The sequence below is a fragment of the Rhinolophus sinicus genome, linkage group LG18 (genome assembly GCF_036562045.2).
Source record: "Rhinolophus sinicus isolate RSC01 linkage group LG18, ASM3656204v1, whole genome shotgun sequence".
Lineage (NCBI taxonomy): Eukaryota > Metazoa > Chordata > Mammalia > Chiroptera > Rhinolophidae > Rhinolophus > Rhinolophus sinicus.
Window position 1 is genome coordinate 1,708,061 of NC_133767.1, and position 22,691 is coordinate 1,730,751.

General features: G+C 49.8%; 1 protein-coding gene across 1 annotated transcript in view; it reads left to right on the forward strand.

The window, feature by feature from the left end:
- USP31 (ubiquitin specific peptidase 31) overlaps window positions 1-22,691 on the forward strand; it is a 51,486-nt gene continuing 28,795 nt past the window's right edge. Inside the window, 7 exon segments of the mRNA XM_074322568.1 lie at window positions 1-428; window positions 431-795; window positions 18,243-18,380; window positions 18,779-18,867; window positions 18,966-19,058; window positions 19,654-19,789; window positions 21,921-22,065. Of these exon segments, the coding sequence (XP_074178669.1) occupies window positions 158-428; window positions 431-795; window positions 18,243-18,380; window positions 18,779-18,867; window positions 18,966-19,058; window positions 19,654-19,789; window positions 21,921-22,065 (1,237 nt within the window). The 5' untranslated portion in view covers window positions 1-157.

The following is a 22,691-nucleotide window of genomic DNA, read 5'->3' on the forward strand; positions in this document are numbered from 1 at the left end:
CGGACCGCGCGCGCAGCAGCTCGTTCGCTGCCTCGCTCCGCCGCGCTCTTAGGTGTGCGGGGCGTCGAGCCCTCTGCCGGGTGGGATGCGGCGGCGGCCGTGGCGGGGCCGCGGGCCGGGTGGCCGGGCGCGGGGATGAGCGTGGGGAGCCGCCGCCATGTCCAAGGTAACGGCGCCCGGGCCCGGGCCCGGGCCGGCGGCGGCGGGCGGGAAGGAGAAGCGTTCCTTCAGCAAGCGGCTGTTCCGAAGCGGCCGCGCGGGCGGCGGCGGCGCGGGGGGCCCCGGGGCGCCCGGGCCGGCCGCGCCCTCGTCGCCGTCGTCGGCGCGCTCGGTGGGCAGCTTCATGAGCCGCGTCCTCAAGACGCTGTCCACGCTCTCCCATCTCAGCTCCGAGGGCGCCGGCCCGGACCGCGGCGGCCTCCGCGGCTGCTTCCGCCCGGGCCGCCCGCCGCGCCCGCGCCGCCGCCCTGCCCGCCGCCCGCCGCGCCCGCCCCGGCGCCCGCGCCGCCCGCCTGCGACCCGGTGCCCGGGGTGGCGGGGCTCCGGAACCACGGCAACACGTGCTTCATGAACGCCACGCTGCAGTGTCTGAGCAACACCGAGCTCTTCGCCGAGTACCTGGCGCTCGGCCAGTACCGCGGCGGCCGGCCCGACCCGGACCCCGACCCCGACCCGGACCCCGACCCGGAGCCGCCCGCCGGCCGCGGCGCCGGCGAGGTCACGGAGCAGCTGGCGCACCTGGTGCGCGCCCTCTGGACGCTGGAGTACACGCCGCAGCACAGCCGCGACTTCAAGGTGGGCCTGCGGCGACCCCCGCCCCGGGAGGGGCCCCCCTGCCCAGGCCCCTCCCCGCCGTGCCGTCCGGGCGCCGGTGGTCAAGCCCGGGGGGCCCCGAGGCTGGGACACGTACCGCCGATGGCAGGCAGATCGATTGATCAATTAATCGATTCATTCATTCATCGTGTATTTATTAAGGCGTTAGGCGCTGTGACGGGACAGACAGGGAGCAGGACCGTCTGCCTTCGTGGAACTTGCATTCTTAGAGGGCAGTGGGGTGGCGGGGTGGGGACTGTCGAGCCTGGGTTCACATCCTGGTTTTGCCGCTTCTAGGAGTGTGACCTCGGGCAAGTGACGCCGCCGCTCGGTGGAACAGGCCGCTGTGCTCTGGCGTGGGCCCCAGGGTTGGTTGTGAGCTGCCCACGAGTTGCTGTGTGCGGTGGAACGCGTTGGCAGTACCCATTTTTGAGCCGTTTTGACTTCCAGGTTAGCACCGTAAGAGGGTTCAACCTAGTTTGGAAAATGCTTCAGTTGGCGCAGGGCGCCGTGTGTATTTGTGCTCTGGTTATTTTCATTAGTAAAGGCTTTAACAGGTGAACAGGTAGGTAGTCTTCGTGGTTTCGAGAAAGTAAAGCCTGGTGATGCCACGGACGAGCTGGTGGGCTGCTTCAGGTGGGGCGGGGGCAGTTAGGGCGACCTCTTGGCGGAGGTGACGTTGGAGCGGAGGAGGCTTGTTAACCACAGACAGCTGGCGGGGAGGAGGGCACGGGCCAGGCTTCCCAGGTGTGTGCACAGTGGTGCAGGTGAACCTGGGGCGGGGGCAGACGGGCTATGAAGGGCCCCGCAGTAAATATCTTAGGCTTTGCTGTTCACGATGCAAAATCCAGGCCGTTCAGGTGCTTACATAACAAGAGAAGACAAAAATTCCGCAAATTTTTTATTGAATAAAGAAAAATATAATAATTGAGTACAATGTCTTGTAATACTGGTCGGCTAATGCGAAGAATGGGCATCTTTTGGGAGGGGATAACGTTTAGCTTAGTTGGAGTTCAAAATCAGCGTTCCCTGTCATCAAAGTGATTACAAATATTCATTTCTACAAACGAGTGTTAGCGGACCAGCCACATACAAAGACAGGCAGTGGGCTAACTAAGGCCCGGGGTCTTTGCCCTGAGTGGGTGAGAGCTGAGGGCTGAGGGCGGGTGTGTAGGACCATTCAGGCTGCACCCAGGAAATGGGCTCTTACTCTAAGCAAAAGGTGATTGGAGACATGTACGAGTATGAGGGTGACTTTCAGGTGGGAAGTGGATAGAATTAAACAGAAAGAAATCACACAGTGGGAAAGTGAATGCCTGCACGTTCTCTTGCTGTCCTGACCTTGCGCAAGAGAAGGTAAGCTTGGCGGTAGCCTGTCTCTACCACCCCTTGTTCACTCCGCCATCTCTTATTCCACACAGAACAAGCTTCAAGTTTAGAGGCTTTAGTAGGCAACAGTAGCTAGAATTTAATAAGGTTCTATTTTCATTGGGCTTGTTTTTACATTTGTCTTCTATTTATGGCAAGTGGTACTGGCTTTCCATCCGTGCTGTGAAGATGCTTTCAAAAACACATTTATTTTAAGTCCAAGTAAGTGATTTGATTAAACTACACATACTAATCAGTCGGAGGAGTCTGCACTTGGTTGCAGACCTGCTGTCTTGCTGAGGAACACCCACTGCCCGAGGGCCGCCCTCTCATTGCAATACGTTGTACTTACGTTTTGTTTATATTTATCTATGGAGTTCTACCATTTTTCTCAAAAAAGAAAACAAAAGTGGTTGGTGTTTGAGCTTGGAAATTTGCATGGAAATTCTTGACTGGGGTAGGGGCTGGGAAAGAATGAGATCCATGCCAAAGATCTCAAAATAAGAAAGGAGCAGAGGCTGGCAGCCAAGCAGCTACTGTAAGACATTTTGGTTTTTCTTTTTGCTTCTAGTTGCCTGTAAGTAGCCACAGCAATTACAAACTTTTCAAGGTCAGAGCCCAGTGTTACTTAAGTTTCGTTTTCTACTCTTCGCAAATGTGAAAATCAATTTCTACAGCATTTTGGTCTGTGAACGTTTCCACTGCTTGCTTTTTAAGAGGTTGTGTTCATTCTTTTATCCATTAGAAAGCTGTGAACAGAAATGGGTCAATAATTCTAGAAATGCAGACACTGATTTATAGGCATGCTTTGGCAAAGTTGAGCCGATTCTTAGAGGCCCTGTTTTTTCCATAAAGTCATCTTCTGAACCTGTAGTAGATTTCCCTTTGCATTCATTCATTCGCTTCCCATTGATTGAAGGTTTAATCAACCAGTTAGGAATGGATTCAGCGCAAGAAAGAAGAAGCCCTTATGACGTGTGTGCCTGAAGCAGCAGATGAGACCTTGAAGTAGCTCACACGGGGAGTCTGGGCGTAGATGGTTCTAGGGGGTACAGTGGCTTGACGGGCCCAAGAAGGACCCAGACTGTTTCTGTGTTTCCACTCTGTTGTCCTTAGCTGTTATTGGCTCTTTGTCCTTAGTGTCTGTCACCTCATGGCATTCTGCCTAGTCCAGGAGGAGGCCATGAGGGAAGCACAAGTTCTTCCAGAAGCCCCCTCTGCAGGCTTCCCCTGATACCTCACGGGCTCTGACCATGCAGGTTGCAGTCCTGGCTGCCGTGGTGGCTGGAAGAGGGACATTGGGCTTTTCCTACCTTAATAGAAGAGAGGAGGGAAGGAGGGGCTTGCCTCTTAGGCAGCCCCCCAAAGCGTCCCACCTCCCAGGTGCCAGGCACTCATTTGGGGGAAGACCCTGTACCTGCCTGTGAAGAACGGGCTAGTGGAACCTGGCAAGGTCCCCAGCACACTTCTCACACTTTAATGCACACATATTCCACCTGGGCTGCTGCTTCAAAGCGGAGTCAGACCTGGGCGCTGGGTGGGGCCTGAGATGCTGCATTTCTAACAAGCTCGCAGGTGATGCTGGCGGTGGGTCACACCTTGGAGAGCGATGGGGGTGCAGAAAGTTGGGGAGAAGTGTTGCAAACGGGTTACAAAGGGATTTGTAGGCTATGCTGGCTGGGACTTGACCCTCTAACAGTTGAGAGTCTAGAGCCAGTGTTTAAGCAGGAGAGTGAAAGGATCAGATTTCTTTTTCTTTCTTTCTCCCCCAATTTGGTATGCCTGCTGGCACTGTGGAAGATTATGTTCTCTTTTTCCAGAATGTTTTGTTACAGCCAAATTTGGTAGGTATGGTTTTGATCAGAAAAAAGCTGAACCCTGAAGGTGGGTGCGAGGCACGCTGTCCCCCCCCCCCCATTGGTGATGGACAGTGATACTGGACGCACTTCCACTTCTCTTGAGCCTCAGCCCTGCTCCGTTCAGGGCTCCAGGCAGCCACTGCTGGTTGCTTGCAGTTGGCAGAGGAGATGAAACCTTGAGACAGTTTGTCTTGAGGTCTCGGAACGTACTTATGTCTTCGAATGTGCTTCTTTAGACTTCAGACTTCCTTAAGTTGCTCATGATTTTCTGTGTAAGTTTTCCAGTTAGAATTCTTTCTTGATTTCTTGCCACATTGTTTGGCGCTTCAGGAGCTTGCTTGCCAGGTAAATGCTAAACGGGCTTTCGGTTTTGGATGAGCTAGGTGATTGTTAGGCTGGGTTTTCCTTTCCCAGCGTGAAAATGGTTGGCTGGCTCGACCTGGGTGTGCTTTAAGGGGCTCCTCCAGCTGCCACCTGACCCTTTTCTCTGTTTACACAGCTATTGCTCTCGTGTCCTTAGAGCAGCGGGTCTCAGCTGGGGCGCTTTTGCCTGCTCCCACCCCCTCACTCCTGGGGACATTTACTGATGTCTGGAGACATACTTTGGTTGTGACCCCTGTAACAGATGCTGGCAGGGGTTCTCCAGGTTCTTAGAGACGCTCTCTGGTTTCTAGTACTCGGTGCCCTTTCACAGGAAGAGAATGACGCATGGTCATCTTTCAAGTAACAGAGATACATTTTATAGCAGCAGTTTTCAAACCGTGCTCCCAAAGAGCGACTAGCACAGCGTGAGCTCCTGATAAAAGAACTGGGTCCTCCTTCCAAGTTTGCAGCTGGACGAAAAGTGACTGAGGAGTAGACTTTTCTCTCTCGTGCGGGCCTGGTGGTGCTTGTCTGTTAGTGGGTTCTCGGCTCCCAAGGGAGTAAACGTGTGCATGAGGACGGGCAGACACGCTGGTCGTCAGGGGCTGGCGCTGGCTCAGTGTCACACCTGCTTCTCCACGGACGCGCGCGGCAGACTTGTGGTGGAAGTTCTGCTTTGTCTGAAGTTTCGTACCTTGATATTTCACTGTGGTCCCCGGGAAGTACTCTGAATCCAGGGTGTCCCTTGAATTCATTTGAAAGTAGAAAAAAGAAATGAAATCATGTAAGTCACATTTAGATTTATGAGAGAGTATAAAACAAAGTACGGGGCCGGCCCGGTGGCTCAGGCGGTTGGAGCTCCGTGCTCCTAACTCCGAAGCCTGCCAGTTCGATTCCCACATAAGCCAGTGGGCTCTCAACCACAAGGTTGCTGGTTCTACTCCCACAAGAGATGGTGGGCTGCGCCCCCTGCAACTAGAAACAGCAACTGGACCTGGAGCTGAGCTGCGTCCTCCACAACTAAGACTGAAAGGACAACAACTTGACTTGGAAAAAAGGCCTGGAAGTACACACTGCTCCCCAATAAAGTCCTGTTCCCCTTCCCCAATAAAAATCTTAAAAAACAAAAGAAAAACAAAACAAAAAAATGAAGTACGCCTCTTCCTGGGCAGCTGCTTGTCTGTCAAATGCTGTCACTGTTGTCTTAGTGAAGCTCCAGATCTTTGAAGGAGAAAGGAGGTGATGGAGTCATCACATTTGGACTTGGAGGACGTGGGCCACGGAGCACGGTTCACCTGCTGACGAGAGGCCACGGGCAGAACCCGAGTTTGGACTTGCGCCCTGTCACCCGCCCTGCATGGCTGACGCTCACACTGAGTCCTGCCGCAGTTGCCTTAGTACAACCACCGGGACGACAGGTCTCAACATAAAACGGGAACAGGCGGGGAGGACGTGCTGAAACGTGTGGCGTTTTCCCTCTAAGATCGAGGTGCTGAAGTGCAGTGAGAACGAGGCCGAGCACAGCTGCTTCCCACGCCGTCCTCAGACCTGGGCACTTCGGGAGTCTTCCTTCAAAGCGTCCCTTCCGGCCACTCGCATGCACGTCTGTCTGTCACACGGGGCTCGTACTCTAGGCAGCTCCACCTGCACACGCTCCATCCAGTAACTTGCTCCCAGCCCCTCTTCTGGTACATTTGAAAGCTGACAGGCTTGGTGGCAGCTTAGGAGAGGAGGGTGGATGAGGCTGGGAAGGGCTGGGTGGGTGGCAGAGGCCAGGTCGGACAGGACCTGTAGGCCAAGGGAAGGAAGGGGCTCACCTTTTATTCTAAGAGCAGTGGCGGGGGTGCGGTGGGCGATAGGGGAGTGTGGGTCTTAAGCAGAGTTCTGCACGACCTCATCAAAACATGGAGTGCTGATTCAGCGCGCTGGACGGAAGGAAGCGGGGGGACCACCAGGTAGCAGGCCTCTGGCAGGCGAGGTACGGGGCTGGACTTGAGATCCATCTGGAGGTGCGCTCCCCAGGACTTGCTAACGGATGGATTCCAGTGGGGGTGGGGGATGGGCCCTGAGGCAGCGGGGAGATCCAGAATAACCCAGGGGTTTGTCTTGAGCAACTGAGTAGCACCTGGTGCTGACTTGCGCGGCCCTTTGGGGTACGAGGAGTTCATCTTCGAGTGCGTTCAACAGGACACTCACGAGATGTCTGGCAGGCAGCTGGACGGTGGGGTCTCGAGTTCAGAAGACGGAGACTGGCTCGAGAGAGCGATTTGGGAGCCATCAGCCTCCAGCGCAGGGGTGTCCAAACTGTTTTCCACGTTTTTCACCAAGGGCCATATGCGGTAAAATACACAAACAGCCGGGCCACTCACTCGCGGTGAAGTACGTATTGCCTCACCTGGTTTATTTAGGTAAACTAAATATATTTTTGGAATTTGCTGCGGGCCAATTAACAATGGATTGCGGGCCGCAGTTCGGACACCCCTGCTCTAGATGATGTTGAAAGCCGTGGGACGCGACTTGGAATGAGGTTTGGCAATCAGTGAGGCTTCCTTATGGAGAAGAGAGATGGCAGCGGTCTGGAGGCGCGTGGGTGAGCCCCGTGTTAGACAGGTCGCAAGAGCCCTAGGAAAACGTTCTCGGTACGTTTGTTGAATGTCTGTCATGTGTCAGGCACTGTGCACAGTGAACCATTTCAGTTTTTGGTGACTCGTAGAAAGGAGCTGATCTGGTCTCAACACAGAAATCCCTCTTAGCATACTGACGTGTAATCACACAGATACGTGTCCTGACGTAGTTGGTTTACATTGTCCTTTGCGTGGCTTCAAGTTTTTAGTTTGACTCGGCCACTTTTGCTTTGTTATTGGCGTGTGGGTTGATGGATTTTTCCTCCCCAGCTGTGCACTTGTCACACGAGGGGCTCCTAAGTAGGGCAGTGTTCCCTGTTTGTGTAGCTCCCCACAGCTGTTTCCTATAGTAAAGACTCTGGAAAACAATGACCTCATGGTTTCCACAAAAGAACCTTTTGTATATAACAGTGGAAAAGAAATCATTCAAAACGGAGTAATTTCAGGTTCTGTCCTCTGTAGCTTTTTCCTTCCAAATATTCTTGTTGTTACTGGCTGTTCCTCAAATGACCTTTTGTGTTTAACAAACAACATTTTTGCAGGGGACACATGGGGTGTCTTTCATTTGATTGTGATCTTGCTCTGCTTGGAAATCATTGTTCTACGGCCCGGACTCCGGCAGTTCCCGGGAAACTGGCCAGTCACCCAACATCTGGTGCTTCGTCCCCCAGTCGTCCAGCTTGGACGGCAGCAAACAGTGTCCACAAGCAAACAGTTCACACTTTAGAAGATTGCAGGGGCCTGGTCAGGAAATGCCGTTGCTGCTTCTGCTGTCAGGGTCCTTCGTGAGCTCATCACCAGCTCAGTAAACGCCTGGACGTGAACTCCTGGTCTGCTCATCTTGCAGAGCGAGGCTGAAGTGTCTGCTTCTCAGGAGAGGCGTGAGACTCCGTGGTGATCATAACCGTGAAAACACTGTTTGTTGGCGTGGTTCCTACCCGGGCTTTCCATTGGCTCTGCACAGCAGCCCTGTGCAAGGGGCGTGGTTATTCCACGGTTAAAATTGGGGTGTTGGGATTCAGTGCCCTGGGCAGTAGCAGGGGCGACTCCAGCCCTGCGTGGGGTTAGGAGGGTTAAATGAGAAGATAGAGGGAAGGGTTTAGGATAGAAACTCGCCCGGACTAGGTGCTCAGTGGTGGGTGGTGATGATGAAGGTGCTTGTTCTGAGTCGCCCCGAGTCCCCCGCCCCATTTTGAAACTCTTCCTTCCAACTGATGGTTTTTATTGTTGCCAGGTTCATTTTCTTAAAGTTTACCTGTAATTATATTATTTCTCTTAAAAATTGCCTTTACTTTTTCTTTTTAACATACAAAATGTGGCATCAATTTCTTAGCTTGGTATTTTAGCTTTTCCAGAAAAATGAAATAAAAAAGGCATCCATGAAACCAGTCCCATTTAAAAAATTGTTAGTCAATAGACATAAAATGACTGTTCGTTTGCTCTGGATGTTTCCAGAGGCTTTCTCAGTTTCTGTGCTTCTCTCCTCCTGGACTGGTGACAGCAAGTTTACAGACGGGCATCTGTCTGTGGGTCTTACTCTGAGCGGCACTGCTGGGGGGCTCCCCACAGTCTGACGCTGCCTGTTGTGTTCCTGTATCAATGGTTTCAATCAAAACGCTCTTCTGGGCCAGTATTTCCTGTAAACTGGTAGTTGGATCTAGAGGCTTAATGAGGTTCCAGGTTGACTTTGGGTTTTTACCCCCCTTCTTTTGTTGGTAAAACTAGTTTGTGGGCAGTGCTGTAAACCAGTCGTGTCTGCTTGTGTCTCTTGTAGTGTCAGCAGGAATGATAATTCATAGTTAATTAAGGGTCAAAAATGGTGATGTGAACATTTTAACATTCCTTGTTCACTTACCGTGTTTCCCCGAAAATGAGACCTAGCAGGACCATCAGTTCTAATGTGTCTTTTGGAGCAAATATTAATGTAAGACCCGGTTTTATTTTAATATATGAGACCGGGTATAATACAATATAATATAATAATATATGATAATATAATGTAATATAATATGATATAATATAATGTAATGTAATATAATAAACACTGGGTCTTATATTAATTTTTGCTCCAAAAGATGCATTAGAGCTGATGGTCTGGCTAGGTCTTACTTTCGGGGAAACAAGGTATTAGCTAGAATAGTTCTATAGAGACTTTTGCCCTGTCAATTATTTGGTTACCCCAAAGTAAATTTGGAGAAGAAAGGTAAGATAAATGCTTGATATTTTCCTCCCCTTTTTTTTCTGTTTTTCAAAATAATTACTTGATTTCTAAATGTTGTGAGTTTTTTGTTGTAACCGTTTGAACTCACAGGTTTGGATGCACATTTGATGTTTCTCCATCACTTACAGTTATTAACCTTATTGATGCTCAGATTGTCCCATTTTTGGCCAGAGGTGGACAGGGTGGCTCCCTAGTCTGTTTGACATGACACTAGTAGTCTGTGATGCCAGCCAGACCAGAATGCGGGGAAGTTCAGATGTTCCAGGCTCGTCTTACATGTCTGCTGCCCCAGATCTGGAATCAGGCCTTTCTTTAGGGAGACCTGGTTCCCCGTGGTAGCAAAAGGTACTGAGCAGCCATAGTCTGCCACTAGGGGTACATGTGGCTTCTATGTCTTCTAAGTAGGCAGAGCCAGGAAATGTGTACCTTCCTTTAAAGAGACAACAAATCCTGAATTCATATTGAGAATGCCAGGGCAGGATTTCAGGGGTCTCATTTCACCTCATTGATTGTTCACCTGCTTTCCTTTGTCCCGTGCTGAAACCCTACTCTTAACAGCAGCGTGACCTCTCATTTGCATTCTCCACATGCACACCTGAGTCTCAGGATAATGATCCCAGTACTACGAGCAACACCATGAGTGTTTGAAAAGATTTAAGATTATTATTAGGCTTTTTATCCAGAGGCTGCTGTCCTATTAGGACTGTAGAGTCAAATTACTGTTTTGAAGTCATTTGGAATAGCTCTCAGTGTGGCTTGTCACCAGTGGATATATAGTTAAATTCATTTGTTTCTTCTTGCTTTTGATTTTGAGAGATTGCTTTTTAAAATTTAAGTTTGTTGAATAGTTATGTAAAAAAATAAAATCTGTGGCCTGGAGCCAACAAAACAAGAGCTTGTTTGAAGAACTGTTCGAAGAAGTCTAGTTTCTGTCTCTGATCCCTACACCCTGTTCCCTTTCTCCCTAAATGTTACGATTTATTCTTTCATTGTTTTAATATAAGCAAAAATGTGTGCGTGTATGTGCGCGCACGCATGCATTCGTATTTCCCTCTTATTTAGATAAGTGGTAATACACTATCTGGAACTTTCTCTGTCTTGGCTGTTTCCTGCAGCTACGGTAACATGAGTGCTTAACCATACGTCCTGTATCATTTTATTTCCTCCTTATGACACTGTAAGGTAGACACACATATTTGTTTTGCAGATGAAGAAACACAGGCATTTCTGTAGACCTTTAATTCTATGGTTCTCTTTATTTCCCGTAGTAACGGGTCCTGCCCTCTGCCCATGTTCAGGAGTGAACGAATGAGCAGGGAACTGACTTCTGTGTTGCTTTACTTTGAGCAATGATGGGAGAAACAAAGGCTGTTCTAAACTGTAGGGAAGGCAATCCTGCCTTTTCTTTGAGCTCCGAGGCTCTGTTGCTGGAGAAGACTAACAGTGAGACCCTGTTTCCTGACCAGGCTGCTCCTAAAGATGTATGAACTTGGAATGTTCTAATGCAAGAGTCCCTTTTAACAGCGCAGTGACAGCTGGGCACATGTGCCTCATTCTCGAGTCTTTACTCCATGGGAGTTATCATAAACCAGGCTCACTGAAGAAAAGACAAACTGCTCTGAAAGCAGCTCATAGGAAACAGTTACTAGTTAATGATTTCGGGGTTTTAATAGTGCCAGGAAGGAAGGAAGGAGGAGGGCAGCCTCATTTCCCTGCAGGCTGCCGGGAGAGGAGCCTGGCAGCTCTTTATCTCATCTGCGGCAGGAAGAAGGGCTGCTTAGGTTGCAGACATACTGACCGTCGTCACCCTTCCAGGCCCCACTGTGACGTCAGGCGCTGGTCGGACTGTTGTAAGTGCCACCCATCCTTCAGGCTTCTGGCGGTGGCATCAGACGGTGGTGCTGGGAGCGGGCTGAGGGCAGCCAGGCCCCCCACCCCCCACTTCCTTTTGAAAATCCGTGAACCCATGAATTTTGAACTTAGTCAGGATCCTGGTGCAGCCGAGCTCTTCACTTGGTCACGAGCGTGTTTCCTTCCGCCCTTTTCATTGGCGGAGAATCCAGCCTCACAGGTTGGGGTGTCCAGCAACCATTGGTTCCTTCACACCGGAGTGATGGGAACGTTTTAGCAGGAAAAGCCAATCAGCCACCCCACCCGGCCTTTCAGAGCAAGCCTGGGATATAGGAAAGGGAGGGAAGCAGTGGGAAGGTGGGGAGGACCCTGCAGAGGCCGGTGGCTGCGCGGAAGGGAAACGCATTGCACTTGAGAATTTTCTTGGGTCTGGCCTTGTCACTCCATAGTTCTATAGCTCACCTGTTATGTGTGTGTGTTCTGGGTTTGACCCATGAGCTGTAGACTGTTTTTGAAGGGGTGCTATGTAACTGCAGTGTTACAGTGCCAGAGGACGCCCGGGGGTGTCTCGGGATGCTGTGCTGTGCCACCGTTGTCATTGTCCGATCTTGTTGTAACATCTGGTCTTTCGGGGAAAGACGTTACTTCCCAGGTAATTATTTATTTGACATCACGTCTTTAAAATTCTAACTTTTTGGGGGCACACTTGACTGTTTCGTGTGACTGAGAGCGCCCTGAGCACCTGAGGTGCGGTCCGTGCGGAGCCGGGGCACTGGGCTGCATAGGACTTGGCGCCTGGTCTGGATCGCTGCACTGGTGGAGTCTTCTTTCCGCTTTTCTGGTGCCTCCCGCTCACTCCCGACCGCCTGCCTTCAAGGTCTTTCCTTGGTTCTCCTCTGGCGCTGTCCTGGGAGCCTGCCTATACCTCCTACTTCCTCATTCCCGTATTATGCAATTTCTAATCTGCTTCGAGTTAAGTAACCAGATAAACAGAATCGGCTCTAAATAAGAGTAAACAAACTGAGTTAGGGCCTGAGAATCTGGCTAAGTTAAGCAACTTGAGTGATTTTCCTTTTTGAAGTCAACTAATTCTTTTTCAAACTTGGAAGTGAAGTACGGTGTGCCTACAGGAACCGGCGCGTGCTTCCTCAGTGCACAGCTCGATGAAGCGTCCTGAAGTGACAGTGCACCCTGTCTCCCCCACCCTGTCCCCTCGGAGGATGTATGGATCACTTCCCCCCAAAGGGGAGGGCCCCTGTGTGATGAGGGCTGTGCTGAGTTCATAAGCCCAGCTCCCGCCTCTGCTTCCTGTCCCCCCTTGATCGGGAAGTGGATCATTCTTCTTTTCCTAGGGCTAAGCTTTCACCTCCCACCTGGCAGGTCTGGGTGGCCTGAAAAGGGCCCTGGTGGGTGTCTGCAGGCGCAGACTCTCCTTTCTCTCTTCCCCTCATTTTTTCCTCACTGCTAGCTGCTGTCACATTTTTCCTGCAGTGATAAGATCCAAAGGTTGGTCTGGGCTTTGGGTTTAGGATTCATACAGGCAGAAAACTTTGGTTTTAAGGCTCCCTGGGGCTGTGGAGCTGAGAAAAGAAATTCCCTGTGTAGTGCGGCCGACCTCGCCGGGGCTTGGTGAGAGATGAGGTGTAGTTCTTTGTTTTGCAGCCCTGTCGTCTGTGCATAAGCGCTGGGTCCCCTGGCCAGAATGCCAGGGGTGCTAGCCTAAGAGCATTCTAAGTACCACCTACTTGCCATTATCAACAAGTGCATTTTAGGAAATGCAGAAAATACAGGAACCTGTGAAGAAGACAGTGAGCAATCACCTAAGACTTGTCACTCGAAACGACTGTACTGTGTGGGTGTGCATGTAGGATAAAAGACCAGACATTTCCTTACAAATGTCTTTTAGAAGTTGCAGCTTCTTTCCACTTCATTGTATTATGTATTTATTTCTCCATATTTTCTAAAACTCGCAAACATATGTAACGTTCCATGGTAGGAATATGTAGTGATTTGCTAGATGTTTAGGTGCCTTTCCTAGTGTTTCTGTTCAGACTTTTAACTGTTGAAGACTGATTACACTCACCATATGACGACCTTTTGGTTACGTCAGGCCTGTGTGTTTGCTTTTTTTGATTGTCAGCCAAAATTTCCCCTTCCTCAAAAAAAAAAAAAAAAAAAAAAAAAAACTTTATCTTACTGCATTGGGAAGAATCTTAGATTGTGTTGGAAAATGACAAGGAGCCCCAAAAGAAGACACTCTTGGGTCACTTAGTTGCTTGATCGGCTATGTAAATGCACTGTGGTGGCCCCAGCTGACTTTAAACTTGGAATGGGCTGCGCTGGCCACTTAGCGTGTGCAGTGAAGGGTGGGTGGGGAGGATTCGTCCCCCTAGCAGGGCGGCCTGAGCGTCCGAAGGGGACCGCTCCCCTTGAGTTCGCTGACGGGAGACAGATGGAGCTCCCCAAAGGCAGACCCTGTCTTAGCTCTGGCGCACCCGGGGACGCCACGCAGAACGGCGTGCTTCACGTGCTGCAACGTGACCTCCTCACATAGTCTGAATTCCTGCTTTCTCCTCAGATAATATCTCACGTAGATCAACTGCATTTTTGTGTCTGGGCCATATGTCAGTCATAGGCAAAAACGGCACAAAACCAACACTGCTTAGCAAGGATTTATTCAAAAGCAAGTGAACCCAGAAGCCTCGGTGCAGCTGTGCTTCGCCCGCACCTCTTCCGTCTACATGGAGAACTGCTGCTCGGAGTGAGAAGCCTCAAGTCCTGGGTGATCTTGCCTGGTAGGAGGGAAGAGAATCATGGATTGAAGAAGGTTACGGGCAAAAAGGTTTTACGGTTGTTTTGATATGATGAGGTTGAAGAATAATGGTAACTGTGGACAAGTTACTTCTCTGAGCCCGGTTTTTTCTCCTGGAAATAATCATAATGATGACGATACTTACAGCACACGGGACTTTGTAGGAATTGCCTTTACAGGAAGTAACACCCATAAACAATTAGTATAATGCCTGATGCATTACAGGCACTCAGATATTAACTTACTATTATTACTCTTGCGTCAAGTATTGCATTTGCTAGGTACTGGGGAAATCACATTGAAGACGACAATCCTGGTCACTCTAGTGGTAGAGACAGGTATCAGAGACGTCCTGGTGACATGAATAAAACACAGTGTCGCACGTGATGTGATAGGGGAACAACAAAGGAGCCTCCCATAAGTTTTAGTGCTTTTGGAAGTAAAACTGTGGAGCTTTTCCAGTGGGGCCATGTTCTTTCTCAGTCTTGGCTTCACATTAGAAATGGAATTGTGTTTGTTTTTTTTAAAAAATCACACTTGAAAAACAATCGGAGCTGATCAGGTCCCACCCTAGACTGATTAAACCAGCTTCCCGGCTCTGCTGTCAGGCGGTGGCTTCTATTTAAACACATTTCCCCAGATGGTGCCAACGTGTGGCCAACGGTCGGGAGCCGGTGCTTTGGGTCTTTTCTCCTTTTCTGTCGCGTTGGCATTTTCCAGGATTACATTGTACCACAGGGTAATTCCTTCCCTTCCTCTTGACTTTTGAAACTTACCTGATAGCAGCCATATAGAGTTTATAAAATGCTTTTGTGATCTCACTGTAGCCCCACAGCAATCTTTTTAGAAAGATATTATCAGCATTTTGCAGAAAAGAGAGCCACGGCTCAGGGGAATACAGAGTAAAAAGTGGTGGAAAGAGGCCTTGGCCTCAGGTGTTCAGAATCCAGTCTTTCCGTTTCTGTTGCATTTCCAGTGGAAACTTCCAACCACTGGGAACACACTTGGCGATCTTCTCTTGCTGCTCTGTTTTCTGCCTGTGTAGCTTTACCATCTGTTGGGAAATCTTCACTCGCCGTTCACCTGGCTGAACCAGTTAGGGGTATATTCCTTTTATATTTCTTCCTTTTCTCCTGACCATCCTTCCACCCTTAGTTATAATTTCTTGAAATGCTGTAAGCTCAGCCCTTTTAGTATAGCTTTTCCTTTTAGACAAGATACACGTGCTTTGCTGGTCTTTAGTCCAAGCAGTGCCTCTGCCCCCCAGTCTGTGTGGTGCGTGCGAGTTTGCGGAATGTCCACAGCCGCTCTTACAACTGGGCTGCAGATCGCCCGGCTCCCAGTCTGCGTGGTTCCCGAGTTTGCTCGTGGGAACTTGGGTCCAGGGCCCCCTTGTGTCTGTAAGGCTCAGCAGCTCTGTACCAGAAAGAACTCACTTTTTCCTGTGGTTTCTTGACTCCCTCTATTTTTCTTTCGTCTGTAACACATACTAAGTAAGGATGCTTATTAGATTATGCTATGATTTGTTTTGTCTGGGGCAGAAGTAAAATCAATAGTCCCTTGGGTATCCGCAGCGGGAAGATGTCACCACTGTGACATGTCAGGAAGAGGAAGGAGCCTTTGTGTTTGTGCACGTGCAGTGACATCTCCTGCAGACTTCCCTGTGTCGGTGACGTCATTTGGGGTGAGGCTGACCCACAGCAGCCTCGGCCCCAGTCGCAGCGGGCTGGGGCGTCCCCGCGGCCTGTTCCATCGTGCCCAACAAAAATCCTGCGGAGTGGCTTCCGTGCAGTGCCTGGTCCACAGCCACCGGTGGATACAGGCTGCGTGAGCGGCAGTGATGGGGGCAGGATGCATAAATCAGACGTAATGCAATCCTGATAAGGAATGGCATCTCCACCTGGAAATTCGATGGACACTGTCCATAAACTATTTGCTTTGACATATAGTGAAGCATTTGACTTTAGCTGCTTTGTTTCTTGTTTGTTTTGGCACTCCCCTCTCACCCCCCAGCCCCCCAGTGTTTAAGCCATTGTTTCTTAGTCTAATTGTGGGGTGCAGTTCCCTGCCCCTGCTGGTGTTATGAGCCTTGCGCTCCCCTGGCTGAGGCAGTCGGTCAGCCGCTCACAGCAGCTCACGGCAGCTCACACCAGTCCACGGCAGCTCACAACAGCCCATGGTAGCACATGGCAGCCCATAGCAGCTCACGGCAGCCCACGGCAGCTCACAGCAGCCCACACCGACCTCTGGCTGCTCACGGCAGCCCCACTCCAGGTAGAGCCATTGTTCACAGTTTTAGCTGTGGAGGGCGCAGCTCACTGGCCCATGTGGGAATCGAACCGGTGGCCATCGGCATTAGGAGCACAGCACTCCAGCCACCTGAGCCACCGGGCCGCCCCCGCTTTGTTTCTTAGGGTACACATGCGGAGGATTCCCCCCCACCCACTGGAGGTAAATGAGAGAGGGTCCTGAACGAAGCTTGCAGTGCTCTGGCCATTTCTGTGCCCCAGCTACATGCCATGAGATTTGTCCCTACCTGAGACTTCTTCTTGGCACTTGTCCTGTGCTTTCTCCACAAAACAATGAAAAGCAGACTAAGCAAAACCAAGGTTCCTTGCCTCCTGTCTAACTTCTGTGAACCCATAACCACTTCTGTGTCTCTCTCACCTCCTTTGGAGGCACTTCCCCTCCCTCCATACTCTCTCATTTGTGTACCTTTGATTTTTTTCCTCCCTAAATTTGGATCTTTGTAAATCAACTTTACATTTCATTCACATCTAATTGACCATCAAGTTGTGGTGGTTTTTCGTAATTGAATGAGAACTCTGTCCCCGTTTTCATCTCTATTATCATCACATTAGTTGGAAAGTACAATGGGCGGTTTTTAATTCTTTGTCTCATTCTTGTGATCACTCTCTCCTGCCCAACTCTCTTCTCTTGACTCTTGCGACTCCATTCTCCTGAATTTCTTGCCACATCTTTGATGGCCTTTTCTTGGTCTTCTTTGCGATCCCCCGAAATATAGCTGTCCCCTGGGGTCATCTCTCATGATTGAGTCTGCGCAATCCCAGCCACACTCATGCCTTCCGCCGCCACCCGTCTGTTGACTCCCAGATCTCCGTCCTGAGCACAGACTCTTCACTGAGCCCAGATCTGGAGTCCTCAGCTGTTTACCAGCTAATCCCACTTGCAGGGTCCATAGCACTTCACATCTTCACATGCAGCACATCCGAGGGGACTTACCATCCTCTCTGCCAGGCTTCTTCCCTTTTTCTCTTGCCTTGATAAAGGGCACCTCTGGTTGCCCATCACCCAGGTAAGATGCTAATGCCGCCCTCCTCACTTTCCACATTCATTAGCTACAGATCCTATTGGTGCTACTGCCTCAATTCGTAAATCTCCCAGACTTGCCTTCACATTTGTCCTCACTGCCTAGCTTAGACCCTCAGCATGTCATGTCTCCTACCTGCCCTCCTTTGTGCACTTGTCACCTCTCCTTCCTCCTTACTTCCAGTCCAATGCTCACAGCTGAGATGTGAGTGCCTCTCATACCTCGTTGACATGTGACATGTTTTGTGTGCGTCCTCACTTAACCGTCACACTAATCCTTTCATATCGGAGGAGAGAAGGTCCAGGCCTCACACAAAGTAAGTGGCGGGACAGAGATGGGAGCCCATGATCTTAACCAGTTCACCTACGACCTGCCCTGTCAGCGGCTACCGTCTCCCACGCTGTAGTCTTGGGAAACAAGTCACTATCACAGCTGTGCTCCAGGTGGGGTGGGGGGTGCGGGTTAAGGTCCAACTCCTGGAGGGGGTTATTGATAAAACTCTTTGGAATTCTTCTGTAAGGAAGATAGTCTCTTCCTCCCACTTGGTCACTCAGTCATTTATGTTATGTAGACTTGTTTATTTTATACTTTGGTTTATAATCTAATACACGTTACTTATTGAACCAGTTCTCACTTTTTTCTTTTCCTTTTTAAAATTGAGGTATAATTGACATACAACATTATATTAGTTTCAGGTGTGCAAAATAATGATGTGATATTTGTAACAATTCTCGTTTTTAACTTGTTCAAGTTACCGCCAGCTTTTTGCTATTAAAAAGCCTGATGGATGAGTATCTTCTTACACGTTTGGATGGTTTCCTTTAGCCAATTCCTACAAGTGGGCGCATTTGGGAGGCTTTGGGACGTGGCCCTGGGGGTGGGTTTTTACGCTGACACCGGTTTTGACGTTGCCGTCTTGCCCCCCTGTTTGGGATTATGAACAGTGTGTGTTTAAAGCCACAATTTACCACTCTTCATGCTGATTTACTTACCTGTCTAGAGCATTGTGTCAAAGAACGCACTGCAGTACCGGGGCAATTCCCAGCACGACGCCCAGGAGTTTCTGCTGTGGCTTCTGGACCGAGTTCACGAGGACCTCAATCACGCCGTGCTGCAGAGCGGCCAGCCCCCGGTGAAGGTGAGCGCGCAGGCGCCGGGCCGTCAGGGGGCGGGGCACTCGGGGCCGTCAGGGGCGGGGCTCCGGGCGGTCAGGGGGCGGGGCGCCGGGCGGTCAGGGGGCGGGGCTCCGGGCCGTCAGGGGCGGGGCTCCGGGCCGTCAGGGGGCGGGGGTGGGGTGGGCAGAGATGGGGATAAGCCCGGTTTGTGGACGTGCGTATGGGGACATGAGTCCTAGGACCCCGCACGTCCTGTCCTGGCAGCTGTGTTCGGTTCGTTTAGCAGAAACCTTTCACTGAAACATCGGGACCTGACACACAGCTTGTACAAGAAGTCAGGGACATTTGTGACTTTTTCAGGGTCACCATCAGTCAGTAATTGGTGCTTCTAGTCTGTGAAATTGTGCTTTCTTCTTTTAAGCCACCATCAGAGACGGACATGATGCCCGAGGGACCATCTTTTCCCGTCTGTAGCACTTTTGTACAGGAACTTTTTCAAGCCCAGTACAGGTACGAGCGAAGCCAGTTTCCCCCTGTTGCCTGCTTCTGCTGTTGTAATACAGTTGCAGGTCGTCCTAATGTGAGCTCGTGCACTTTTGTTTTTGAAGATCTTCTTTGACGTGTCCTCATTGTCAGAAGCAGAGCAACACGTTCGACCCTTTTCTCTGCATTTCTTTGCCAATTCCTCTGCCCCACACAAGGTAAGAACAGATTTACTGAGAGGAAGACCGTATGTTCCTATGTATGTTCTTCCTCTGTAGGCTCCTCTTACGTCTTCTTACTTAATTAGACAAGTAATGGGACTAGTGACAAATTGAATGCAGGCGTTGCTAAAACCTGACCGAAACTTAGGAATTCCTGTGTGAGTTTGCAGGGTGTCGGGCAGGTGCATGGGGCAGGTGCGGCCATTCAGTTGGCCCCCCATCGACGGTATGGGGGAGGGGGAAGGTTGGGTGCATTCTAGGTTCACTAGAGACCTTACGTTGCACTTGTAATTAATTACTTTATTTGAACTGTTTCTCAAAATTTCCAGGAGCTACACTGTTTTAAGAAAATACAAAGTGTAGAACCAAGTATTGCTATGTTCTATTTTTATTTTCTGAAGATTACCTTTTCCAGAGAGCTCTTGATTATTGTTTGATAGTCCTACTTAGGTCCACAGGAAGCTTTTCTATTTGGCTTCCAAGTGTGTGGGTGAGCTTCCGTTCTGTGTCGATGTCCAGCCAGGTTTGTTTTGCATCCATATTTTAGTTGGAATAAGCAACTAATGAGAAGATCTGACTTTGATCTGCACAGGCCTCTCTATGTCACCGTAGTGTATCAAGGGAAGTGTTCTCACTGCATGAGGATTGGCGTGGCCGTGCCGCTGTCTGGGACTGTTGCCAGACTTCGGGAAGCAGTTTCTATGGAGACAAAGATCCCCACTGATCAGGTAGTATGCCTGCTAACACCCATTACACGAGGGCCACAAAAGTGTTGCTTTCTGTTCTCCTGGAATATTTTAACAGTTCTCTGCCACATGTGGTTAGATAGAAATGTAAAACCAGTTGCCTCTGTATTGGGGAAAAAATCATCAAACCCGGAGGAGAACAAGGTACACAACCATTTGCATGCTTCGTTTAATTCTGTGTATATCTTTAAAAGGAAAAGCTGTGACTTTACACCGAGACCTTTTAGCTTTGTTCATAAAGTATAACTACTTAACTTCTTAAGTCATTCTCACGGACGCTTATAGGGGCAGAGCCCCCTCGTGGTATCTGAAGGTCAACAAGGCTTAGCTTAGAGAACTGGACCGGCGGCTCTTGCAAACCCCTTCCCAGCCTGGTGGTGAGGACCGGCATCTTGCCAGTGCGCTGCCGATAGATACTCAGTGCTGAGTGTTCTCTGATGAAAGCTGGGTCCGTCTCCTACCTTGTTTAGAGAAGAGACACGGAAGTTTCTTTTTTGGGTAAATTTTTGATAAGTAGTTATATTTAAATTGACCCAAAATACTTCTGGCCTATTGTGACTTGACATATTTTTGCATAATTCTTTTCTAAAGTCACTATTATGATTTTAGTTGGAAATAAATTCCTTGTTAAGGATTTATAGAGGAAAGATGATTCAATGGCCGAATAGTGTCTCCCTATATTGCTTCTGGAAGCTGCTGTGTAATCACCTGAATGGTAAGGTGGCCTCGTCCGTAAAACAAATACAAGCAGCAGTGTTGCCCTAATAAGCAAGTAGCGCACATTTTCTCAGGCCAAGTAGTGGCGCGCAGAGGAAGTGTTCACACTGCCTTACGCTGAAGAGCTCACTGATCCTTTTCTCCATTCAGGGTGGCAGGAGAGACAGAGAGGGAGGGAAGCGTAGCTGTGTGTCTGAGGAGGCAAGCCTGTTGTCTCTGTAAAGCTTTCCGTTGTCCGGTGCTTTTTGCATGTGGTTTACATAAGTGATACAGTTACAAGTCTGTTTCGATCTCAGCTCGCTGGAGAAAGTGTGTTACGTTTGCATGTTCACCTGCAGAAAACAAGAGTGGTCATGAAAATCATTAGGAAAAAACGTGCCAGGAGAATTTGTCTTGCACTTTCTGTGGACTGTGCCACCAACCCCTTTTCACCTCATAGACTCGTGGTATGTTTGTGTTTGTGAAGGGACCGCAGGGGTTCAGCCCCTTCGTTGGAAGGAGGCCCAGAGAAACCTTGTGACTCATTTAGGGTCATAGGGCTGGTTGGTGGCAGGCTGGGGCTGACACCTCCTCCTGCCCAGTCCAGTGCTTTCTCACTAGACAAACTGCTGCTGAGCATGGAACGAGTCTCTAAAGGTCTCCATTGTCCCAGCTTTTGTTTTTCTGTCTGACTGTGCAATACGCAGCCCTTTCAGAAACAAAACTTAGGATGTGACGCTGACTCCTACCGAGCATCTTAGAACGAGGGGTAACCAACTGTAACTGGATATTCGTTCCTGTTTGTCCCTGTGCATAGGCTGCATTTATGACTCCATAAAAATGGCCTCGTTTACACACATTGTTCTTGACTGCTTCTGACTTACTTAGGAGCCTCCCGTATTAGTGCAGAAAAGGGAGCGCACTCTGTGTACTAGGCTTACAGCCCCAGGGGAGCTGTGATAGAGCTGACTACTTCCTATTGTGGGCGTTTGAGTTGATTTCAGTTTTTCCCTAATACAAATATTTGTGGTTATTTGACATTTTTTAACCTGAAAAGAGCATGTAATGACGCAGGAGAGTCTTGGAGTCAGATATGGACTCTGTCCTCGCCATGAGGTTGAGTGGTTGTGTAACCCCGGCCCGTCACTCCTCTCTTTACGTTCTTCTCCTGGGAGGGGGGGAGACTGCGAGCCTCTGGGGGTCTTCTCCAGCAGGACTCAGCGCGCTCTGCAAACCGACAGAGCTTGTTGTGCTTCCAGGTTCTCTCGTTTGAGGCCGACAGTGGGCGCTGGGTCCTGTGAGAGCCCTCCCAGAGCGGCGCAGGGCCTGACGCTCCGGGCAGGTGCAGCTAGAATTAGGACGTCAGTTCCGGTGGCCTTCCTGCTTATCCAGCTGTTCACGGTTTTCTCGTTTGTAGATCGTGTTAACAGAAATGTACTATGATGGCTTCCACCGTTCCTTTTGTGACACAGATGACCTGGAAACAGTCCACGAAAGCGACTCCATTTTTGCCTTTGAGACTCCCGAAATATTCAGGCCTGAAGGAATCCTCAGTCAGAGGGGTGAGTGAGCGTGCGGTTCCACCGGATGCCCTGGGTTCGTGCTGCACCCGTCTGCCTTTCTGGGTGTCTGTACACGATGGCAGACTTTTTAAAATTACGCTGAAATACACATCACACATTTCTTAATGATGGCATGAATTTTATGGTGCCGAATTTCCCTGGAAGTAGGCAGTCCTTACTGTGTAGGCAAAGCTGTTCCTTCATTCCTGACACTTCCTGTCAGCGTTTGGGGCAGCCCTTTTCTGAGGCTCAGGACAGACTGCATCTTCCCTAAGTGGCCTCTTTGGTATCTTAAGACAGCACTCAGGAAGGTTATTAATGCCATAGCTGATTTATTGATTTATTACTATCAAAAATATATTTTCTAGTATTTTGCGACCAGCTCTGATGCTTAATTTCTGAATTCTAAAATCTTTGCTGTAGAACGTTTTCCTGGTACTTGCTTTTAAGAAATTTGCCGCAAACATGCCACTTGCGTGTTAGCTACTGTTTGCTCTGGTGAGAGTTTATTTCCCCAGCTCCTGTCTCATTAGTTCCTCCATTGTCTCCCCGAGGCACTGCCCTCCACACCCCAGTTTCCCATCCCCCCCAGTCCTAAGCAGCACTGTTCTCCTGGCTCTGTAGTG